Genomic DNA, 25,137 nt, shown 5'->3' on the forward strand with positions numbered 1-25,137 from the left:
TTTTTTTTTTTGTCTTTTTACGGCTACACCTGCAGCATATTTTCCCAGGTTAGGGGTCAAATCAGAGCTGCAGCCACTGGCCTACACCACAGCCACAGCAATGCCAGATCCGAGCCGTGTCTGCGACCTGCACCACAACAGCTCATGGCAATGCCAGATCCTTAACCCACTGAATGAGGCGAGGGATCGAACCCACATGCAGGAGTTTTTTAATACATTCTGGGTAAAAGTCTTTTGTCAGATACGTGGATTGTGAATGTATTTTCTTAATCTATAGCTTGCATATTAATTTCATTGATGGTTCCTTTTGATGATTATAATTTTCTAATTTTGATGAAGTCTTAATTTTTCAGGTTTTCTTTTATGGTTAGCAGTTTCTATGTGCTAAGACATATTTGCCTACTGGTTGTGAAGATAATTCTGTTTTCTTTTAGAAGCTTGATAGTTTTAGCCTTTATTTCTAAATCTGTGATCCATCTTAAGTTAATTTTTGCCTATGGAAGAGTTACAGATCTAAATTTATATATATTTTTCCATATAGACACCTAGTTTTCTCAGCAGAATTTTTTTTTTTTCGAGGAGGTGGAGAATTTGTCTATCTCTAATGAATTGCTTTGATGTCTTTGTCAAAAATCAGTTGACCATATAAATGTGCCTATATATGTACATCTACTTTGTGCTATTGATCTATTCGTCTACCCTTACGCTAATTCCAGACCGTTTTGATGACTATAGCTTTACAGTAAGTCTTAAAATCAAGTAGTATGATTGATTTTTATTCCAATTTTTATCTTTAAAAAAATTATTCATCATTTGTAGGCCCTTTTATATACCTTTTAGAATTGACTTATTCATTTCTACAAAGTGTCTGCTGGGATTTGATTGGGATTGCACTGACACTAGAGATTACTGTGAGGAGAACTGACATTTTAGGTTTTGAGATTTTTACCTTATTACAAGCTAACAAGTTAGCCTTTGTAGTTCATGGACACTGGTAGTAGACATAGATGCCTGGGCCAGAGACAAAGGGCTTTATTACTCATAACAACGATAATAGCCAGAATGTCACCATTTTCTTGTGCAGGTTTCCTGAGTCCCATTTCCCATAGGGTAACATGGACAGGGGCAAGTGATATTTGTGCTTGCTATGGATTCCTCAAGGAGAGGAGCCTTGAATTTAGAGAAACTGAACCTTCCACTACAAAATAAGCATGTCTGCCTGTTACTTAAGAGGAAGACACTATTTTCATATACAAGGCTGTTTGCTATATAAACATCTTTGAAAAAATAATCAGGAACAAAGACAGTCAATGCCCAGCCTCTGCTGACAAGATATGCAAAAGCACAAGAAACTCAGAGAACTCTATCCTAACACACAGCAATATTAGGTCTTCCTGTCCATGTACGTCTCTCTCCCTCTGATGTTTTAGGTCTTCTTTGAGTTCTCTCAACAGTATTATATATAGTTGAGTTTAGCAGTTTTGGATCTCTGTTGCTAAATTTATTCCTAAGTATTTTTTTGTTATCGTTGCTTCTATAAATGATATTAACATTTTGTGTGTGTGTGTGGCTGTGCCCATGGCATATGGAAGTTCCTGGGCTAGGGACTGAACCTGCACCACAGCACTTACAATGCTGGATCCTTAACCCACTGAGCCACCAGGGGACTTATTAAAATTTAAAAAATTTTCCATTTGTTGGTTGCTAGTATTTGGAAATATAATGATTTTTGTATATTCTTCTATCTTTCCTGTATCCTTCCTAAATTCACTTATTACTAGTTCTGGTAGGATTTTTAGGTTGTTGTTTTTTTAAACAATTAGAATTTTTCTAACCATATTGTCCTATTATCTGCAAGTTAAGATATTTCTACTTTTTCTTCATCTTTATGCCATAAATGTGGTGAGAAGGCCTGTTGATTCCTTGCTTTTTTTCTGCATCTTGAGGAAATGTGTTTAGTCTTTCATTGTTAAATATGATGTTGACTGCGTATTTTCTCTAGAGGTCTTGACTTTTAGGTTGAGAAAGTTTCCTTTTATTCCCAGTTTGCTGAGAATTTTTATGAAATGGGTGTTGAATTTTATCACATGCCTGTTGGTGTCTATTGAGATGATCATATAACGTTTCTTTTTCATGCTGTTAATATAATACTTTTTGAGAATTGCTGCACTTGAGAGTTCCCTGGTGATCCAGGGGTTAGGATTAGGTACTTTCACCACTGTGGCTTGTGTTCAGTCCCTGGTCTCGGAACTGAGATGAAGGATCTCATCAAGCTGCTGCCTACCTTGGCAAAAAAAAAAAAAAAAAAAAAAAAAAAAAAAATTGTTGGATTCATTTTGCTCATATTTTATTAATGATTTTTGCATGTATGTGTAGGGGTATTTTTCTGTATTTTTATTTTCCTTTAACACCCTTGTCTGGTTTTTTGTATTAGTGTGTAAATTTGTAAAACATTTGGAAAGTGCTTGCTCTTCCTTTATATAATGAAAGAGTTTGTATAAGCATCCTTAGATGTTTGTAAAATTTAGTAGTGAAACCATCTGGCCTTGGAGTTTTCTTTGTGCAGAAAATTTTAAATTATAGATGTACTTTCTTTAAGTGATAAAGAGGTATTCAGATTTTCTGTTTTTACTTGTGTCAGTTTGGAAACATATACCTTTCAAGGAATTTGACTCTTTAATCTTAATGAGTGGACATCAGGGAATTTGTTCACTCCCCTAAGTTGTCTACTTTATTGGCATAAACTTGTTTATAATATTTTCATATGTTTTTAGGATTTTTAATGAAAGTCTCTCTTTTATTTCCAAACTTGTTTTTCTTGATTATTTTAGGGATTATCATTTCTATTGATCTTTTCACAGAACCAGCTTTTGGTTTCATTGATTTTTTTTTTTTTTTCCCCTCTGCAGTTTATATGTTTTTCATATCATTGGTCTCTGCTGTTATTTTATTTATATTCTGTAACTTATTTGGGTTAATAAACTCGCTCTTCTTTTTTTTTCTTGTTTCCTTGGGTGGAAACTTTAAACTTTGAATTTAGCCTTTTTTTCCTAAAAGCATTTAGAGCTATAAATTTCTCTTTAAACATTGCTTTAGCTGTATTCTGCAGATTTTCATTATCATTTGATTTAAAAATTCTTTAATGGCATTATTTCATTCTTTTTTTATGGCCGAGTAGTATTCCATTGTATATATGTACCATATCTCCTTAATCCCTTCATCTGTCAATAGACATTTATATAGTTTCCATGTCTTGGCTCTTGTGAATAGTGCTGCAATAAACATAGGGGTGCATGTCTCTTTTTGAATTATAATTTTGTCTAGATACATGCCCAGGAGTGGGATTGCTGGATCTTACAGTAAGTAGTTCTATATTTAGTTTTCTGAGGAGCCTCCATACTTTTTTCCATAGTGGTTACAGCTGCCTTCTGATAATATTCTTTGATCCATGAGATATTTAGAATTTACAAACATTTGGGGATTTTCCAGAATTTTTCTGTTTTATTGATCTCAAATTAATTCATGTGCTCAAAGAACATACACTGCATGATTTCAGTCCTTTTAAATTTATTGAAATTTGTTTTATAGATCAGGAAATGGTTTATCTTGGTGAATATTTCATGTGTACTTGAGAAAAATGTGTATTCTGTTGTTGTATTGCTGTGTAAAAATCAGTTCATTGGAGTGTTGTCTAAATCATCTATATCCTTATTTTTTGAGTGTGCGTTTACGTGCATGTGTGTATAGTCTATCACTTAACTGAGAGTTGAGCAGAGTACCCCTTGTGGCTCAGAGGAAATGAACCCAGCTGGTATCCATGAAGATGGAGGTTCTATCCCAGGCCTTGCTCAGTGGGTTAAGGATCTGGTGTTGTGTGGCTGTGGTGTAGGCCGGCACTAGCAGCTCTAATTTGACCTCTAGCCTGGGAACTTTCATATGATGCACCTGTGTCCCTAAAAAAAAAAAGAAAAGAGAGGGTTGAGCTTTACAATTTTTAAATAAAATTTGTAGATTTGTCCTTGTTTCCCTTTAGTTTCTGCTTCACATACTTCCTTTACACTTTTCTCACATACCTTTAGTGTTGTTATATCTATTTAGTGTTATGTCCACTTAGTTCTATATGATTATCACATGCCCCTCTTTACCACTGGTAATCTCAAAATAATATTCCTTGTCTTTGACTCTACCTTGCTTGACTTTTTTCTTTTCTTTTTTTTTTTTTTTTTTTTTTTTGTCTTTTGTCTTTTTAGGGCCGCTCCCATGGCATATGGATGTTCAAAGGCGAGGGGTCTAATTGGAGCTACAGCTGCTGGCCTACACCACAGCCACAGCAATGCCAGATCTGAGCCACATCTGTGACCTACACCACAGCTTATGGCAACACCAGATCCTTAACCCACTGAGTGAGACCAGGGATGGAACCTGCAACCTCATTTCCATTGCGCCACAATGGGAACTCCTACGTTGCTTGGTTTTAATAGAGTCATCCCAGATTTTGTAGGATAAGTGCTCAGATGACTTTTTTACACTCTTTTACTTTTAACACACTTGTGTTTTTAAAGTATATGTTCTCAGGCCTTAAATGACATATTAGAGCAGATGGACTTAATTGATATTTTATAGAGCATTCCATCTAAAAGCAGCAGGATGTAAATTCTTTTCAAGTGCATATGGAGCATTGTTCAGGATAGATCACAAGCTGAGCCACAAAGCAAGCCTCAGTAAATTAAAAAAATTAAAATCATATCAAGTATCCTTCTTGACCATACCGCTATGAGATTAGAAATCAACTACAAGAAAAAACTACAAAAAACACAAACATGTAGAGGCTGAACAATATGCTATTGAACAACTAATAGATCACTGAAGAAATCAAAGAGGAAATTAAAAAAAACTGGAGATAAAACAAAAACATGATAACTCAAAACCTGGGGGTTGCATTAAAAGCAGTTCTAAGAAGGACGTTTATAGCAATACAGACTTATCTCAGGAAACAAACAACAACAACAACAAAATCTCAACCTTATTCAAAGCAGCTAGACAAAGAAGAACAAACAAAACTCAAAGTTAGTATAAGGAAAGTCATAAAGGTCAGAGCAGAAACAAATGAAACAGAGATGAACAAAACAGTAGAAAAGATCAATGATACTAAAAGGTGGTTCTTTGAGAAGATATCATAATTGATAAATTTTAGTCAGACTTATCAAGAAAAAAAAGGAGGGCCCAAATCAATAAAATATGAAATGAAAAAGGAGAAGTTATAACTGACAACACAGAAATGCAAGGGACCATAAGAGACTACTGCATGCAACTGTATGTCAGTAAAATGGACAGCTTGTGGGAAATGGATGCATTCTTCGAAAGGTACAATCTTCAAGACTGAAACAGGAAGGAATAGAATATATGAACAGAGCAATTTAAGTACTGAAATTAAATCTGTAATTTAAAAACTCCCAACAAATCAAAGTTTAGGATCAGATGACTCCACAGGCGAATTCTGTCAAACATTTAGAGAATAGTTGACATCTGTCCTTCTGAGACAATTTCAAAAAATCGCAGAGGTAGGAACACTTCCAAGTTCATTCTGTGAGGCTACCATCATCACCTTGATACCAAAACCAGACAAAAAAAAGGAAAGTTACAGGCCAATATTACTGATGAACACAGATGCAAAAATCTTCAACAAAATACTAGCACACTGAATGCTACAATACATTAAAAAAAATCATTCACCGTGATCAAGTGGGATTTATTCCAGGGATGCAAGAATTTTTTAGTATCTACAAATCAGTCAGTGTGATATATCACATTAACAAATTGTAGAATAAATACCATATGATTATCTCAGTAGATGTAGAAAAAACTTGTGATAAAGTTCAACATCCATTTATGAAAAAACTCTCCAGAAAGTGGGCATAGAGTGGACATGCATGTCTTACAAAATAAAGGCCGTGTATAACAAACCCACAGCTAATAGCATTTAAAAGATCAGGAGCAAGACAAGGATGTCCTCTCTTGTCACTTTCATTCAACATAGATTTGGAAGTCCTAACCACAGCAACCAGAGAAGAAAAATAAAAGGAATCCAAATTGGAAAATAAGATGTAGAACTGTCACTGTTGAAGATGACATGATACTATATACATGGAAAGTCCTAAAGATGCTACCAGAAAACCAATAGAGGTCATCAATGAATTTGGTAAAGTTGCAGGATACAAATTAATGCACAGAAATCTGTTGCACAGATATCCGTTGCACTAACAACAGAAAGTCAGTAAGGGAAATTAGGGAAAAAAATCCCATTTACTATCATATCAATCAGAACAAAATGCCTAGGAATAAACCTATGCAAGGAGGTACATGACCTGTACCGTGAAAACTGTAAGACACTGATGAAAGAAATAAAGATGACACAAACAGATGGAAAGATATACCATGTTCTTGGATTGGAAGAATCCATATTGTCATAATGACTATACTGCCCAAGGCAAGCTACACATCCAGTGCAATCCCTATGAAATTACCAATGGTGTTTTTTGCAGAGTTAGAACAAAAATCTTAAAATTTTATAGAAATGCAAAAGACCCTGAATAGCAAAAGCAATCTTGAGAAAGAAAAACAGCAGGAGGAATCAGGCTCCCTGATTTCAGGCTACACCACAAAGCCACAAAAATCAAAACAGTATGGCACTGGTACGAAAACACAGATCAGTGGAACAGGATAGGAAGCCCAGAAATAAACCCATACACCTATGGTCAGTTAATCTATGACAAAAGTAGCAAGAAGATAAAATGGAGAAAAGACAGTCTCCTCAATAACTGGTTTTGGGAAAACTGACAACTACTTGTAAAAGAATGAGAATAGACTATTGTCGTATACCATACAGAAAAATAAACTCAAAATGGATTAAAGACCTAAATGTAAGTCCAGGTACTATGAAACTCCTTGAGGAAAACATAGGCAGAACACTCTTTGACATACATTGCAGCAGTGTATTTTTGGACTCATCTCCTAGAGTAGTGGAAATAAAAATAAACAATAGGACCTAATTAAACTTAAAAAGCTTTTTCACAGCAAGGGAAACTATAAACAAAACAAAAAGACAGTCTACAGAATGAGAGAACATATTTGCAAACAATGTAACTGACAAGGGATTAATCTCCAAAATATACAAGCAGCTCATACTCTCAATATCAAAAAAACAAGTAACTCAATCAAAAATGGGCAAAAGATCTCAATAGATATTTCTTCAAAAAAGGCATATAGATTGCCAAAGGCACATGAAAAGATACTCAACATTGCTAATTATTAGAGAAATGCAAGTCAGAACTACAATGAAGTATTACTTCACACTGGTCAGAATGGCCATCACCAAAAAGTTTATAAATAATAAATGCTGGAGAGGTGTGGAGAAAAAGGAACCCTGTTACATTGGTGGTGGGAATGTAAATTGGTGCAGCCACTATGGAGAACAGTATGGAGGTTTCTTAAAAAACTAAAAAATGGAACTGCCATATTTATAATCCATCAGTCTTATTTCTGAGTGTGTTATCTGGAGAAAAATCATAATTTGAAAAGATACACGCACCCTAATGTTCTTTGGAGCACTACTTAAAATAGCCAAGACATGGAAGTAACCTGACTGTCCATCAACAAGGAATGGATAAAAGAAATGTGGTTTATATATACAGTGGAATATTACTTGCCATAAAAAAATGAAACAATGCCATTTGTAACAACATAGATGGACCTAGAGATTATCATACTAAATGAAGTTAAGTCAGACAGAGAAAGACAAATCTCATATGATATTGCTTATATGTGGAATCTGGGAAAAAAACGATACAAATGAACTTGTTTAGAAATAGAGTCATAGACATAGAAAACAAATTTATGGTTACCAAAGGGGAAGGGGGTGGGGGAGGCATAAATTAGGAGGTTGGGATTAATATATACACACTACTCTATATAAAATAGATAACCGACATGGACTGTATATCACTCAATATTTTATAATTTATAAGGGGAGAGAATCTGCGAAGATTGTGTGTGTGTATACACACACACACAAACACAAAAAACCGAATCACTTTGCTTTACACTTGAAACTAACCCAACATCAGTTATACTTCAATTAAAAAAAAATAGGAGAGAAGTGAATCTGCCAAGATAAATGCAGTAGTGTTTTATAAATTAACTCAGCTGTATGTGTGGTTGTTTTTTTTCTTTGAAAGAGTCTAAAATTAAGAGTATTCAGGAGTTCTGACTGTGGTGCAGTGGGTTAACGACTTATCTTTGCCCTTCCAATGCAAAAGTAGCCATAGACAATACATCACATGAACGGACATGACTTTCTTCCAATACAACTTTAGCCCATGAGCCATATTTTGCTGGCTCTTGATCTGTAGAATCTCTTACTTTAGCGTTACAGAAGTCCCACTTTTAAGGTGTGCCCTTTCTGGAATCTCATTTTTATGCTTGGGTGTTCATGAGATTTCTCCATTTTGACATGCCAAAACTTTTAGGTCAAGTCTTCCAGCACAGTCTGACCTTCAGAATATCCAGTTTACGTTCCCACCAACAGTGTAGGAGGGTTCCCTTTTCTCTACACTCTCTCCAGCATTTGCTGTTTGTAGACTTATTAATGATGGCCCTTCTGACTGGTGTGAGGAAGTACCTCATTGTAGTTTTGATTTGCATTTCTCTAATCGTTAGTGATGTTGAGCATCTTTTCATGTACTTGGTGGCCATCTGTGTATCTTTTTTGGAGAAGTGTCTATTAAAGTCTTCTGTCCATTTTTTGATTGTTTGTTTTTTTGTTGTTTAGTTGTATGAATTGTTTGTATATTTTGGAGATTAAACCCTTGTTGGTTGCATCATTTTCTCCAATTCTGTAGGCGGGGTTTTTTTGTTTTGTTTTGTTTATGGTTTCCTTTGCTGCACAGAAGCTTGTAAATTTTATTAGGTTCCATTTGTTTCTTTTTGTTTCTATTGCCTTGAGAAACTGACATAAAACATTTATACAGTTTATGTCAAAGAGTTTTTGCCTATGTTCTCTACCAGGAGTTTTCATGGTGTCATGTCTTAGGTTTAAGTCTTTAAGCCATTTTGAGTTTATTTTTGAGCATGGCGTGAGGGTGTGTTCTAATTTCATTGATTTGCATGCACCTGTCCACTTTCTCTGGAGGTCCTTTTCTTTGAAGTTTTCCTTTGTATGTTACCCTGCCGCACAAATCCCACACAACTCAAAAGCTTCCTCAGCAAGAGGAAGAGTGAAGTATTCTTGGGCTCCTCTTCCATGTGCTATTGACAGAAAGTACCTTTACACAGAAAGCCAGGGCACTCCTCTGGTTTGTGTCCCTCTTCTGAAAAATCATATACCTGTACTGCCTGTAGTACAATGTCTTAGGACAGTTGCCCTACATATTTTGCCTAGTTTCACAGTCATTTATGTTGGAAAATTACTCCCATAGCTGGAAGCAGATATTCTTCTCTATGATTCTAAAACACAATTTATTTTCCGTATTTTATAAATTAGATATCATTTTACTGACCATTTATATTTTTGAAATGAACATGTCAAGGAAAATAGTATAAGAGTATGTGGGCATTGGTGAGGTTGTGATAGCATATGTAATTTTTGAATTGACCAGTAATAAATTCAAAACTAATATGCCATTTTTACTTTTTAAAAAAGTGATTTACCTGAAGAAATCTCTTCGGTGAATGTTAATTTTGAAATGGATTTTTATGTAATAGAAGTAGTTAGCATTCAAAGTTTGTAGCCCTGAAGCAATTAGTCTAAACTTGCATTCTAATTTTAGGTTTAGAAAGGAAAAGAATCTAGTATTAAGGCCAACATGAGGAGTAGTTCATTTGGAAAAAGCTGTTTTGTGAGTAGTGCTCATCTTTCATACTGTCATTATAGGTAGTTCAAGTGATAGTATTCATTTATTGATGCTAATAAGGAAATAAATGTATACCTGTAGTGATGGAGTTCAATTATAATTTTCTAGCTTTGTCAATAACTAAGCTATGTGAATTAGTTATTTAATATTCTGAGCTTGCATAACTGGAAATGTGGTAGAAGATAAACAATAAGTTACTTAATATTCTGAGCTTACATAACTGGAAATGTGGTAGAAGATAAAAATAAGTTAAGGATGAATATGTTTTAGAAAGGAAGTTAGGCTGAATATGGTGAGATTGAGCATTACTAGATGTCAACATTTGAATATGCAGGAGGGAGAGGCCTGGATTTGGTTATGAAGAACTTTGGTTAGCATAGCTGACTTGCGAGGAGTTTAGACAGTTAAATTGGGGCCATATGATACAGGGCCTTATGTATCTGACTAAGTGTTTTTGGTGTAATTCAGTGTATAACCAGGAGCTTTTAAATATTTTTGAGCAAAACATATATAAAATTATACTTTTAGAAATAATAATTTGGTAGCTATAGAGGAGAGAATTTTGGCTTCTCTTTTGCCTGTTGTTTAGTGAAAACTGGTTTTGGAATTTTTTTTGCGGGAAATTTGTCATTATGTTTTTACTTAGCGTGGATATAATTAAATCCTTAATATTTAAGTAATATTTAAATAAATATTATTTCTTCTGACTGTTCAAATAACACAAATGAGACTGATGACTAAGGTTTTAATTTCATTCAGTAGTTAGAATTTTGGCATTATGAGTAGACCATAGAAGGACGGGGAGTTGTTTGCCTTTTTTTGTAAGCCCAATAATGTAAGGGTATATATTAACATATTTCAGTAATTCAGAATGTTGTAGTTTTTACTGAATATAGGATCTCTGATTATGGAATAGTTTATTCACTTGTGAAAGTCAAGATTTTACAGAAAAATCTAAAATCTAATTTTTTTCCAAATAAGAAATAGGTAATTTTAGGTGTTTTAGCCTTAGAATTTGGTAGCTTTTATTATAGGTATAGTGTAGTTACAGGTATAGTTATAGGTATAGGCATAGGTATAGATTGATCAACATTTTCTTTTAATGTACTTAGTATTATTAGTCATTTTCAAATTCTTACATTTATATAGTAAAGTCTACGAAAGGAAGTGTTGCACAGTGGTTAAAGAAAAGAGCATGAAGTAAAGTCAGCCATACAATGAGACACCAACATCAGATGCTTTCACTGACATGTAGAATCTGAAAAAAGGACAGACTGAACTTCTTTGCAGAACAGATGCTGACTCACAGACATTGAAAAACTTATGGTCTCCTGAGGAGACAGTTTGGGGGTTGGGGGGATGTGCCTGGGCTGTGGGATGGAAATCCTGTGAAATCAGATTGTTATGATCAACTACAGATGTGATAAATTCATTTGAGTAATAAAAAAAAGAGAGAAAAAAAAGAAAAGAGCATGGATTTGTAAATCTCTCCGGATTCAATCTCAGATCCATTGCTTTTTTGTTTTGTGACTTTAGGGGAATTACTTAGCCTTTTTATGCCTCTTGTTCCTTATATGTGAAATGAAGATAACAATAATAGCTATTTTGCAGCATAGTTTTCAGTATTAAGAGACCATCTGAAATAAAGGTACCTGGCCAGCATTAATGTCTCTGTAAATGTTACTGTGTTGTGCAGTAGAAGCAAGCAGTCAGATATTTTGGATAATTACGGGATATTTGCTGGGTAGCAGTTTATCTTTTTTCAGAAGACCAAACTTACAGGGCTGATAAAGTAAGAAGAATTTACATTTGTGCTTGTACATAAACCCATCTCTCAGATGATAAAACATGTGAACTTGGGAGATAGACCTCTTTAAATCCTGGCTCTCTGGCCTCCTAGATCTCTAACTTGTGGCAAATTGTTTCTTTTTCCTTTCCTCTTCCCCTTCCCTCTCAAAACATTTTGAGGTAGGTACTAATATTCTTATTTTACAAATGAGGAAATTAAGCACGGAAAGGCTAAGTAAATAATAACTTTCTCAGGGTTACACTTTTTTTTTTTGTTTTATGTCTTTTTAGGGCTACACCTGGGGCATGTGGAGGTTCCCAGGCCAGGGGTCCAACCAGAGCTAAAGCCACCAGCCTACACCACAGCCACAGCAATGTGGGACACGGGTTGTGAGCCGCGTCTGCGACCTACACCACAGCTCACGGCAACACTGGATCTCCAACCCACTAAGCGAGGCCGGGGATTGAACCTGCATCCTCGTAGATGTTAGTTGGGTTTGTTAACTGCTGAGCTACAACGGAAACTCCCGGGATTACACAGTTATAAGTGATGGATCTGGGATTTGGACAGGCAGTTTGAGTCCATGATTCATGATGGGCCTTAGTAGGAGTCTCTGAGCAACCCTCTTCTTGAAGACCAAATGGTAGTGACCTCTTCTGGATTTTTTTTCTAAGTACCTTTAGAAATGCAGTATTTGTTTTGTGGGTAATTTTGGATTGACTCTCATTTTACAAAATGAAGGTTTTTTTTAAAAAAAAAATTTAGTGAATATTCAAAATACTAATTTATAAACTTTCTCACTTGGCTAAGTTCCAGGAATATAATTTTTACTGTAAAAATGGTTCTGGTATTAGATAGGAATAAGGGTTTAGTTTTTTTAAAATACTTCAAATTTTGGACACAATTTAGATGTAGTTTGTTTTCTCTCTAACAGTAATATGTTTCTAGTTCACTTTCCAAATAGACTGTCTGAATTAGTTGGCTTTTAACTGTATCGTCTAGATTAACCATTTTGTTAAGAAATTGTTACCTTTTATTTAGATGGGGCAGCTGTGTAATTATTTGGTTCTGCTCTTTGACCCCCAAATTTCAGGGTTTTTTTTTTTTTTTTTCTTTTTTAAGGCCTGCACTTAATATATATGGAAGTTCCCAGGCTAGGGTTTGTTTTTGTTTGTTTGTTTGTTTGTTTTTTTAGGATTTTTATTTTATTTTTTATTTTATTTATTTTATTACTCAGATGAATTTACACATCTGTAGTTGTATAATGATCATAACAATCCAGTTTCACAGGACAGGCTAGGGGTTGAATTGGGAGCTGCAGCTGCCAGCCTACACCACAGCCACAGCAACGCCACATAATCTCATGGCAATGCTGGATCGTTAACTCACTAAATGGGGCTAGGGATTGAACCTGTAACCTCATGGATACTAGTTGGGTTTGTTACCGCTGAGCCACAGTGGGAACACCCTGAGTTTCAGCTTTATGCAAGATTGTAATTCATTATTTTAGCTGAAAGGGATTTTCAAGTTCTTTCATTTTATAAACAGGAAACTATAATTTAAGATTATATAGCAAGTCATCTTTAAAAAGTATGTGTACATATGTGTACATTTTATAAAACATTTTATAAAATCTCATAAGGCAGCATGTTTTACTGGTTTGGATGAGTAGCCTATCCAACTTGTGTTCTAAGTTATAGGAGACTCCTAAATGGATGTCATGGATTTCCCCTCACCACCTTATCTAAAAACCCTTTAGATAGGACATCATACCTAGTATGAATTTGTCAAAAATTTGTGACATTTTGAATTTAACCTCTCACATTCATCCAGAGGAATACCCTTGGGAGACAAGTCCATGTTCATGATAGCCACATCTCTGATTCTTTTCTATTAATCAGCCTTGTCTAGCTTGTCTTCCAAATAGGAGTGTCCAGATTTATTAGGTCCTCTCCACTAAAGGAATACCTCCTGTCATCTCTCAGGCTTTTTCAAATTGTCTTTAGCTAGAAACCTTTCTCTAGTGTAAAACTGCAGAAGATCGTCAGCTCAAGATCTCCCAACTGTACGAATAAAATGGCATTGTATAAAGTTAATATACCAAAATATAGCATATTAGTTGGCTTGGGTTGTCATACCAAAATACCATAGACTAGGTGGCTTAAATAACAGAAGTTCATTTTTTACAGTTCTGAAGGCTGGGAAGTCTAAAATCAACCTGCAGGCAGGTTAGGATTCATTCTGAGGCCTCTTTTCTTGGCTTATAGGTACTGCCTTCTTACTGTGTGCTCACATGACCTCTCATATGACCATGGCACCACCCTCATGACCTCATGTATTTCTAATTACCTCCAAAAGACGCCAGTCACAACACATTGGACCTTAGGGCTTCAATGTAATGAATTTGAGGGGAAATAAATATTGAGTTTTTAGCATATAGTATGGTGGCTAAGAACGTGGGCTCTAGAGTTGAGTTGCCTCAGTCTCACTACTTATATATTGAATTACTTCTCTATCTTTCCACTTGTTTTTTAGAAAAATCTGTTAAATGGGGATATTAACAACAATGCTGTAATAGTATGATGGTAAGGAGTGAAATGAGTTCTCGCATCATGTGAATCACTTAGAATAACAAGCAGAGAATATCCATGATTTTCTGAAAGTGTCATTCTGAATTGAACATATGCCAATAAAAAAAAAGATTAAACAAAAGTGGTTATTTTATTCAAATGAATCTTTTAAAGTTTTGACTTTATTAGGGCAAGATAGTTACCAATCTGAAAATGTGAGTAAAAGTTTTGGATGCAGTATGTTAAATAAGATTAGTATTTTAAATCTACTTTAGTTCATGAAGTTTCTTTAACATAAACATATTATTACTATTTTTTTCTCTATTTGACTGCTTCTGTGACATATAGGAATTCCTGGGCCAAGTATAAAATCTGAGCCACAACTGCAGCCTATGCCACAGCTGCAGCAATGCGGGGATACTTAACCCACTGTACCAGGCTGAGGATTGAACCTGTGCAGCCATAGAGGCAATGCCAAATCCTTAACCCACTGTGCCAAGTGGGAACTCCCATAAACACAGTATTTCCTCCTGAAAAATGATAGGTCCTATAAATATCATTTAATCAGTTTCATAATATATATGTGATAATTTAATCAGGATTAATGGTACTACTAACGACTACTTTCTCCTTTCTATCTTGGCTTTTTTTCCTGTAAAGTTTTGTGTTAACTCATTACAAACTGAACCCCTTGCTTGCTCCTTCATCTTTAGTCTCCTTCCAACTCTATCTTTATTTCTGCTGAGGTTATATTCTATTTGTTTTTCAGATGAGACACTTTTTGCTCTTCCTGCTGCATCTGAGCCTGTGATACACTCCTCTGCAGGCAAGTTCTTTCTGCTAGCCTTTTATCCTCTGTGTATTCTAACTTCAGCTCTTTAGTTATGTTAACTCTGTGCCCATTAACATAGTAGTTTAAATTTAGTAGTTTAAATTTACTAAAAATTAGCATGGTTCCAAGAATGTTTGCCTACTGGCCAAGATGAAAATTGTATTTTATATGCTGTGTCCGAGAGAGAAATGGTCAGAAACCTGATTACCTGATTATTAATTGGAAATATATAAGGAATTCTTGGACTCTTGATTTATGTTTATGTGTTGACTAGTCATTTTCTCCAAATACAGTTTACTTGCTTATAGGCTTTCATAGAAATTAATGCCAATATATAGCATTTGATTATCCCGTTCCCTTTCTTTCCTGTACTGTCAAACTCTCTTTTCAAATCCTTATTTCTTCCTCTAAAACTAGTTAAAAGTAGCTTTGCTCAGTTAATTTGTTTTTCTCAAAGACTTGATGTCTTTGCATAGCATGTAATTGTCTCTGTAGCCTTGCACATGTTTTTTTTGACAATAGCTTTAATGTTTTTAGTAATGATTCAGTCTACTTGATTATTATTAACTAAATGTTACTAGTATTTTAGTTAACAGTAAGTCTTTAGTAACACTATTTTGAATCTGTCATAAAACTTGCATCAACTCTGAGAACACTGGTATTCTCTAACTTTCCTTTCTGTCCATGGCCACAGAAAAAATTATGGATTTGAAGGAGCAGCCAGGTAACACTGTTTCCACTGAGCAAGAAGATTTTCCATCTGTCCTGCCTCACACTGCTGCTTTTCTTCCTTCTCTGTCTCCTCTCTCAGCTGCTTCTTTGAAAGAACATGAATACCTTGGTGAATTACCAACAGTACTACCTACTGGAGGAACACTTCAAGAAATTTCAAATGAAGCTTCTAGAGAATTCTCTGAGAAGGCAAAAAATCCATTTGTAGACAGAGATTTAACAGAGTTTTCAGAATTGGAATATTCAGAAATGGGATCATCATTCAGTGGCTCTCCAAAAGCAGAATCTGCCATAGCAGTGGCAAATCCTAAAGAAGAAGTAATTGTGAAGAATAAAGATGAAAAAGAGCCCTTGGTTAGTAATAACGCTGTTCGTAAAGAGTTACCTATAACCCTTACCGAGCCAGTTACAGAAGAGGACAGAGTTATGTCTCCAGGAAAAACAAAGGACAGTTTTAATGAAAAGGGAATTGCAGCAGAAGCTCCTATGAAGGAGGAATATGCCGACTTCAAACCCTTTGAGCGAGTATGGGAAGTAAAAGATACTCATAAGCAAGGTAGTGATGTTTTGGCTGCTGGAGGTACTGTAGAGAGCAAATTGGGAAGTAAAGTGGATAAGAAATGCTTTTCAGATAGCCTTGAACAAACAAATCATGAGAAAGATAGTGAAAGCAGCAATGATGATGCTTCTTTTCCCAGTACGCCGGAAGCTGTAAAAGATGGTTCAGGAGCATATATTACATGTGCTCCCTTTAACCCAACAGCAACTGAAAATGTTTCAACAAACATTTTTCCTTTGTTGGAAGATCGTACTTCAGAAAATAAGACAGATGAAAAAAAAATAGAAGAAAAAAAGGCCCAAATTATAACAGAGAAGAATGCTAGCGCCAAAACATCAAACCCTTTCCTTGTGGCAACACTGGATTCCAAGACAGATTATATCACGACAGATCATTTATCACGGGTGACTGAGGAAGTAGTGGCAAACATACCTGAAGGTCTAACTCCAGATTTAGTACAGGAAGCATGTGAAAGTGAATTGAATGAAGCTACAGGTACAAAAATTGTCTTTGAAACAAAAATGGACTTGGTGCAAACTTCAGAAGCTATGCAGGAATCACTTTACCCTGTAGCACAGCTTTGCCCATCCTTTGAAGAATCTGAAGCTACCCCTTCACCAGTTTTACCTGACATTGTCATGGAAGCACCATTAAATTCTATAGTTCCTAGTGCTGGTGCTTCTGCAGTGCAGCCCAGTTCATCACCATTAGAAGCTCCTCCTTCAGTTAATTATGAAAGCATAAAACTTGAGCCTGAAAATCCCCCACCATATGAAGAGGCCATGAATGTATCACTAAAAAAGGTATCAGGAATAAAGGAAGAAGTTAAAGCATCTGAAAGCATTAGTGAAGCTGTTCAAGAAACAGAAGCTCCTTATATATCTATTGCATGTGATTTAATTAAAGAAACAAAGCTTTCTACTGAACCAACCGCAGAATTCTCTAGTTACTCAGAAGTAGCAAAAGTTGCACAGCCAGTGCCTGATCATTCTGATCTAGTTGAAGATTCCTCACCTGATTCTGAGCCAGTTGACTTATTTAGTGATGATTCAATACCTGAAGTTCCACAAAAACAAGATGAAGCTGTGATACTTGTGAAAGAAAATCTCGTTGAAGCCGAGTCAATGATAGAACATGAAAATAAGGAAAAACTCAGTGCTTCACCATCACCGGAAGGTGGAAAGCCATATTTAGAATCTTTTCAGACCAATTTAGACACCACAAAAGATACCTTATTACCTGACAAAGTTTCAACATTGACCCAAAAGGAAAAAATTCCTTTGCAGATGGAGGAGCTCAACACTTCAGTCTATTCAAATGATGGCTTATTTATTGCTAAGGAAGCAAAAATACGAGAAAGTGAAACATTTTCAGATTCATCCCCAATTGAGATTATAGATGAGTTTCCTACATTGGTCAGTTCTAAAACAGATTTTTCTCCTACATTAGCCGGGGAATACACTAATCTAGAAGTAGCCCACAAAAATGAAATTGTTAGTGTCCAGGATGGAGCTGGCTCATTGCCTTGCTCAGAATTAGCCCATGACCTTTCTTTCAAGAATGTACAACCTAAAGATGAGGATAAAGTTCCTGTCCCAGATGAATTCTCCAAAGATAGGGCTGATATTTCAAAGGTGCCCTTGCTGCCTCCAGATGATTCTGCTGTGGCTGCTCCAACAGAGATAGCTGATGTAGTTAAACCCAAAGTTCTTGTGAAAGAAGCTGAGAAAATACTTCCTTCTGATAGAGAAAAAGAGAAAAGATCGCCATCTGCTATATTTTCAGCAGAGCTGAGTAAAACTTCAGGTAATCAATCCATACATTATTTTGTGTTTTCTTGCCACCTTTTGACTTACTATTTAACTTTCCACTACATTTTGTGTAGTGTATTACATTTATAGTGTCTTAACATATCACATTAGTAAGAATTCTTTTTACTGTCTCAATGAAAGGTATTAATGCTTTTTCTGCCCCCCCCCCCCCCCCCGCTCTTTACTTTTCCACACTCAATTATTTGTTGGTCATTTTTATATTGCACCATGGAACTAGAAACCATTTTTTATTAGAATTGGCTTCAATGTCTACTTTTTTCTTCTTTTTTCTTCACTGTCCCAATAGCAATGAAGAGCAAGAGGTATTAAAACAAAATATTTTCAGATGTATTTACTTTTATTTTCCCAGAAATATCTTCATTTATTTAAAAAATTTTTAATGAAAAAAGGTTTCTGTTCATGTTTCTAATGTTTCAAAATAATGCAGTAATATCTAGTAGTAGGTATATTGAGTAATAGACATTTTGTTGAAAAGTATAAATTGAGGTATGCTGTTATTGATTCTTCTAAAAAGCACTGATTTTCATTTTTTCCTTTTGACTCTACATTTCCCAATGGCCTGATTTCTGTAAAGTTGTTTATGCATGTGTTTTCTTTAATTTTGCATTCTAATTCAGATGTGTTTTCTTTAAATATGTGTAATGATTACTGTGTCTTTATTGAATGCCTTGGAGATAGGTAGTACTGATGGCAGAGAGACCAGTTCAGAGTTTGTTGCTATAATTGAAGGAAGATTGTGAACATTAAGGCAATGGAGTGAGCATGGAGACATAGTACTTAGTGTTTGGCTATAATTGCACATGAAGGATAAGGGGAGGAGTTAAAGCTTACTCTGGGAAACCTAGGTTTCTTTTATGTGCAAATACATGGATGGCAGTATGAGAAACTGAGTTAGGGAGCATGAGAAAATAGAGTGGGTTTAATGGGAAAAAATAAATTCAGTTTTGAATATGTTGTTGTTATTAAGATTACTTATGAGAGACATCCAAGAATGATGGGTACACATGAGGCTCTTTAGAAAGACCTTTGCTATATGTGTGTATTTATCATGAGCTCAAAGAAACTAAGTAAAGCCAGAGGCATCAATTGGGGGAGAAGAGGGAAGAGGAGGATTTAAGATGGAAGAATTGGTCAACATTATCAGTTACCAGAGAGTTCAGTTAAGATAGGCATTGAGATTTTGTCAGAAGAAACAAGATGTTGTCCTGTCAGTGGTGTGATTGGTCTAGGCTAGAGTTTTGAGTTGAGGCATGAGTGAGACTTGAGCAAAGGGATCCTAAAATGTTGGCAATTGTTAAGAAATTTGAGAATATGGAGAAAAAGTGTTAGCAAGCATGAGGGAAAGAATGGGATTAATAAGGAAGGGCCTTTTTTCAAGGTAAGAGTGAAAGTCTAATTAAATGTGTACTTAGACGAGTGCATGGGATGAGATCTGGAATTTAGGTGGAGAAAGGAGCTTACAGAGATAGAAGGATTTTGAAAGACTTGATTGTAATGAATGGAAGAGAAAGTATGGCTGAGGTTTTGTGGCTGGAAGTTGATTTATGTTTATTAAAAACAGTGTGTTGGTCATTTGCTGGAACATGATTGGGTTTAGGAAGTCTGAGGTACCTTCTGACTAGGGAAGCAAAGGTAGTGCATTATGAGCCTAGTCAAGGTTGAAGGGTGGTCTGTGTGGTAGGGTGACTTTTCTTTGACTGTGCCCAGCAGCCTTGGTGTGGGTTCAGAAAAGGCAAATGCCTATATTGATTCAAGGTTGTGTTTTGCTAGATGGACAGTAGGAAGACAGTGGGTCAAAGGTGTTGAGGATAGCGGCAAGAGAGTAGTTTGATGTGATGGACTGTGACATCTCAGTTGAAGAATATACAGAGGAGAGAAGAGATCAAATATTTGTATGTTCCTTCTATAGTGAGAACCTGGCTCCTAACAGTACCATTACATTTACTCATTTGTTTAATCCTTGAATACATCTAAAATAGTTTTAGAATTCTTTATAATATCATTATAAGAAACATAATAAAAGTTCAGGATTTTTTTTTTTTTTTTTTGCGAACTCAGCTCCTGACACTAAGATTGAATGTGTATATAGTCAAGTACAGGTTACTTGGATTCGTTTTATTTTCCCTTTTCCTTCTACCTATTCACACCTTCAGTGAAGTTATAATAATCATTTGAAATGAAGTTAGATTAATTTATTTGTTTGCTTTCAGTTTTAGGTTTTCTTTCTATTTTTAAATTAAGAAATTTTGAAAGGCTAATGGAAGAAGCCAAATTCTCTGCATTTTACCTGGAAAGGGGAGATTACCATTAATGGGAAAACCTTTAAGCACCAAGCACTTTCACATAGGCTTTACCATAATCTGAAAGAAGGAACCATTTTATGGATGACAAAACCCAAGACTAGGGATGTTAAGAAACTTTCCCAAGGTTACATAGAAAATACTGTAGTTAAGTACAATACTTTTGAGCTTCTCATGTGTTCCACACATTGGGCTAACTTTCTTATTTATATTGTTCTTATTCAATTCCACAAGGAAGGTCTTTTCTAGCAAGTGAACTAGGATGTCGTCCTAGGTTTTGTCCCTTTCACAGTTTCCCCATTTTAGAATGAGCAGTTACTGTCCTAAATTTAGCAGACAACCAGGGTGCTGCTGCTTTTATTACATACCTGTTATGTTGAGGGCACTAACCAATGCAAGACATTTTGTAAAGTCTAACAAGTTGGTTTCTATGTACATTTTCTCATGAGGTCTTCCATTGGTAGGGATAGCAGGATGAAGGTAACATTCTGTTGGTTGTGGAGACTGAATAACCCTATTCAGTTGTTGGTATCTATGTTGTTGGTAGGTCGTTGGTAAAGAAAGGTACTAGTATCTCTTATCCAGATCACTGAGATCTTGACTTATGATAGTGATTGCTTAATACGTGTTTGTTGGTTGCTTGCTTTGCCACTAATACACAGAATGTTTTCAGTTCGTAATCAGAATATAGATTGTATTTTGCGACCTGTTTATCTATTGGTGAGTGAAGGATAAACCAATCACAAATTGATTATTCATTATACTTAAACTGTGTGTTATCTAGGAATAAACAAAGTTTTACCATAATAAAGAACTCACTGCAAAATGGCTCCTTAACTAGGTAAAGAATTAAAAGTTATCCTTTGCCAATTTATGTATACTTATAAATATGGGTTAAAAGATGAATAAGTTTTCTTTTGATGGTGTTTATGACTTAAAACATTTTTCTTACATTTAAAAGATTGATGATATAGCCTTTGTTTTTTTCACAGTAAAGCATTACAGATAGCAGATTTTTGTTAAAATAAATTTTAGTGAACATATTTGGGGTGCTTTTTGATTTTTTATGAACTTCGATTAGGACAGTGAGCAGTTAATCTGATAAAAGTAGAAATTTAAGTACTCTAAAAAAATGAAAATGTTTATTAACACATTGAGTAGAAATATATTTAACTGGAAAGCTTTTAGTAAATGTACAGTGTAGCTAAATTAGAAACTGTCTTTTTTTTTATAATTGAAATTTATTTTAAAAAAATTTTTTTTTCCCACTGTACAGCAAGGGGATCAAGTTATCCTTACATGTATACATTTTTCCCCCACCCTTTGTTCTGTTGCAATATGAGTATTTAGACATAGTTCTCAATGCTACTCAGCAGGATCTCCTTGTAAATTTATTCTCAGTTGTGTCTGATAAGCCCAAGCTCCCAATCCCTCCCACTCCCTCCTCTCCCATCAGGCAGCCACAAGTCCATTTTCCAAGTCCATGATTTTCTTTAGAAACTGTCTTATTAATAAAACATTGATTATATTTACTTAAACACTTTGACATTGTTGAATTAGTTGGTTTTTTTTGGTCTTTCTGTCTTTTTAGGGCCGCAGTTGCGGCACATGGAGGTTCCCAGGCTAGGGGTCTAATTGGAGCTACAGCTGCCAGCCTATGCCACAGCAATGTCAAATCTGAGCCACATCTGTGACCTACACCACAGCTCATGGCAGTGCCCGATCCTTAATCCACTGAGCAAGGCCAGGGATCGAACCGCAATCGCATGGTTCCTAGTTGGATTCATTTCCTCTGTGCCATGACTGAACTCCTAGTTTGTTTTTATGTGGTGCTTATTGTGGGTCCAATACAGATTGAAAATAAATAGGAAATAAGTACCGTAAAAGATGCATTGCTGCAACTTCATTTTGGGCATCTCTTATGGACCTAAGTTCTAGGCCTGGTTTTATCACTGATTAGCCATATGACCCTGGGCAAATGTTTTAATATATTTAGCTTCAATTAAATTTAGTAGTCAAAGGAGTTATCTTGTGGGCAGTGGGTTAATGATCCAGTGTTGTTAGTCACTGCTTTGGTGTGGGTTCCATCCAAGGTCGGGGAACTTTCACATGCATAGACGTGGCCAAAAAAATTTATTAGTCAAAATTTCTCTGAAGGACCTGCTAACTTTCACTGAAGTCAGGGCAGCAGTACTTGAAGCAATCTGAAATAATGTTCTTTGTACAAATTTGAGAAATAGAGAAAAACATTGAAAAAATTTATAATTGTTTTGCCCAGACATAATCATTGCTAATATTTTAGAATATATTTATTATTCTAGTCTATTTTCCATGCATATGTATACCTTACGAATGCAGTGAAAAAAGTGTTTTTCAAGACTGGGATTATACTTTTCATATTGCTTATAGTTTTAAAAAATTTAGCAGTAAATATGACAGTATTTCCCTGTCTTTATTCTTTTGCTGCATGATTATTTAATGCTTTAGTGTTCTTTGGTATTGGATTATTATAATTTATCCAGTCAGTTCACTAGGGCCCTTAGATTGTTTTCAGCATTTTTTATTGATAAATAACCTCTCTATATGTTTCACATATCTCTGAATTATTCTTTTCCATAAATTGCTAGAAATAGAATCCTAGGTGAATGAATATGAGCATTTTTAAGAGTTTTGACAGAAATTGGCAAACATCAGAAAACTTGTACTCATTTGTATCCTTCCTCATGGCATAAGAAAAAAAATCCAATTCTCTGTTAATCACCAACAATTAATAACGTCTTTTGAAAGCTAATGAATTACACATTATACAGAGTTCAGAAAGTACAATTATAGCAAGTCTTCCTGTCTTGCTAGCTCCCTCATCTCCTTCCTACAGTCACCTCCTAGAACTTCTAGTGTATCCTTCCAGGCAGTTTGTACCTGGCTTTTTTTTTTTTTTTTTTTTTTTTTTTTACCTTTACCAGTTTGATAGGTTAAAGAAATATCTTTCTGTTTTGATCTTTGATTATTAGTGAAGGTGAACACGTTTCATATGTTTATTGGCTGTTTGTATTTCTTTTGCAAATTGCCTGTTCATACCCTTTGCCCATTTTAAAATTTATAAGTTCACCTCATTCTGAGTTTAGGAGAGTTCTTTACATACGGTGGATGCAAATTCTTTTCATACTACTGTTTTCCTTTAGTTTTCTAAGTAATTTTTATTTTACTTTACATTTTAGTGGACATTTTCAATTTTCACATGGGAAACATACTTTTTTTTTTTTTTTTTTACTAATTCATAGTTTGATTTTTACATTTAATTGTGATCTGTTCAAAATTGATTTTGAATTCTGGTCAGAGATCATTTTAATTCCACATGCCCTTTTGGTGGTGGAGTTGTTTTCCTATTCCCATCACACACTGATCTAGTACCCTAGTACCAGGTGGAGCTGTTTTCCTATTCCCATCACACTCTGATCTAGTACCCTAGTAACAGGCAACAATCCTAAAAAAGCCAGAAAATTGAGAATAGTTTTTGCCAGATTGCATGCTTTGGGTTGGACAGCCAACTATACAACACCAACTATATATGGTGTTGGTGCCATCTAGTGTTGTACATAGAAACAAGGTCTATGGCATCCTCTATAATTGACTGTGGAAATTCAGTTGGGCAAAGAAATTTAATGAGCTGTGGATGTTTGCTTCAAACTAAGAAATAACTTTGAAAATGCCTTTATAAAAGTATTTTGAATCTTGACACATTGTATTAAGTCAAACAAATGGAATCATGCTGCTGTAAACATGAAAGGACCTCAGACATTCCCCCAAATAGGAACTTTAATGAAAACTTAAAAAGTTTTAACAGATCTGTTCAGAACCTAATGACTATTAAGTTTTTTTTAACTCCAAGTTTAAAAGTGCTTTGGATCTTTTGGAATATCTGTATATTTATTTTAAATAATAATACAAGAAGTCATTTACTTAGTTCTCATTGAATAGGATCACTTTCAGTTTCTGTATGGTTTTTAGTGTTCATTTTCAGCAGCTTATATGAAATTTTTTATAGACCATAAAATGCTCATTATTTTTATTTTAACTTACTCATTTTCTAGACTAAAGTCTTAATTCATGTCTTAAGGTTCAATTCAGTAGTTAATGTTGAAGTGCTATAATTTAGTCCATAGAGGGCATTATATTACAGCGTATGGTGTTAAACAGCATTAATATCTTTTGGTAATGAGATATATGTTTAGTTTCATGCTTTTGTATAGCTCTGAATAATATAAATTTTAAAATAAGTTTAAAAATAGTGTATATATATGTAATATTTATGTGTGTGTGCATATATATATATATATATATTTAAAATTCTATTATCTATTGCCAGAAAGGAGAAGTATTAGCTATCAATAGTTGTATACAAGCAACCCCCAATTTAGAGAGTAGCACTTTCAGTCCAAATGACCACTTCTCTCTCACTTATTTCCCTTGATCTCTTAACATTGAAAAGCAAACAAAGCAAGACAAAAACCTGAGTTTCTCTGGGGTTCAGAATTAGAGGAAGGAATGAAATGATAAAGGAGGGATATCTTGGGAGAGTTGAGCTGGGCGGTCTTACAGCTTTCATATTGCTGTC

General features: G+C 35.0%; 1 protein-coding gene across 4 annotated transcripts in view; it reads left to right on the plus strand.

The window, feature by feature from the left end:
• The window catches only part of RTN4 (reticulon 4), a 72,121-nt gene that overhangs the window by 7,768 nt on the left and 39,216 nt on the right, over positions 1-25,137 (plus strand). The window contains 2 exon segments of one of the 4 annotated variants that reach the window (NM_001375385.1): positions 15,037-15,093; positions 15,794-18,196. The exons of 1 other annotated variant lie outside the window; for it this stretch is intronic. In NM_001375385.1, coding sequence (NP_001362314.1) covers positions 15,037-15,093; positions 15,794-18,196 — 2,460 coding nt within the window. 4 annotated transcript variants of the gene reach the window in all.

The sequence above is a fragment of the Sus scrofa genome, chromosome 3, assembly GCF_054392235.1.
Source record: "Sus scrofa isolate SSC_HxYL_T2T_F1_AM1 chromosome 3, Sscrofa_HxYL_maternal_Yorkshire_Landrace_v2.0, whole genome shotgun sequence".
Taxonomy (NCBI): Eukaryota; Metazoa; Chordata; class Mammalia; order Artiodactyla; family Suidae; genus Sus; species Sus scrofa.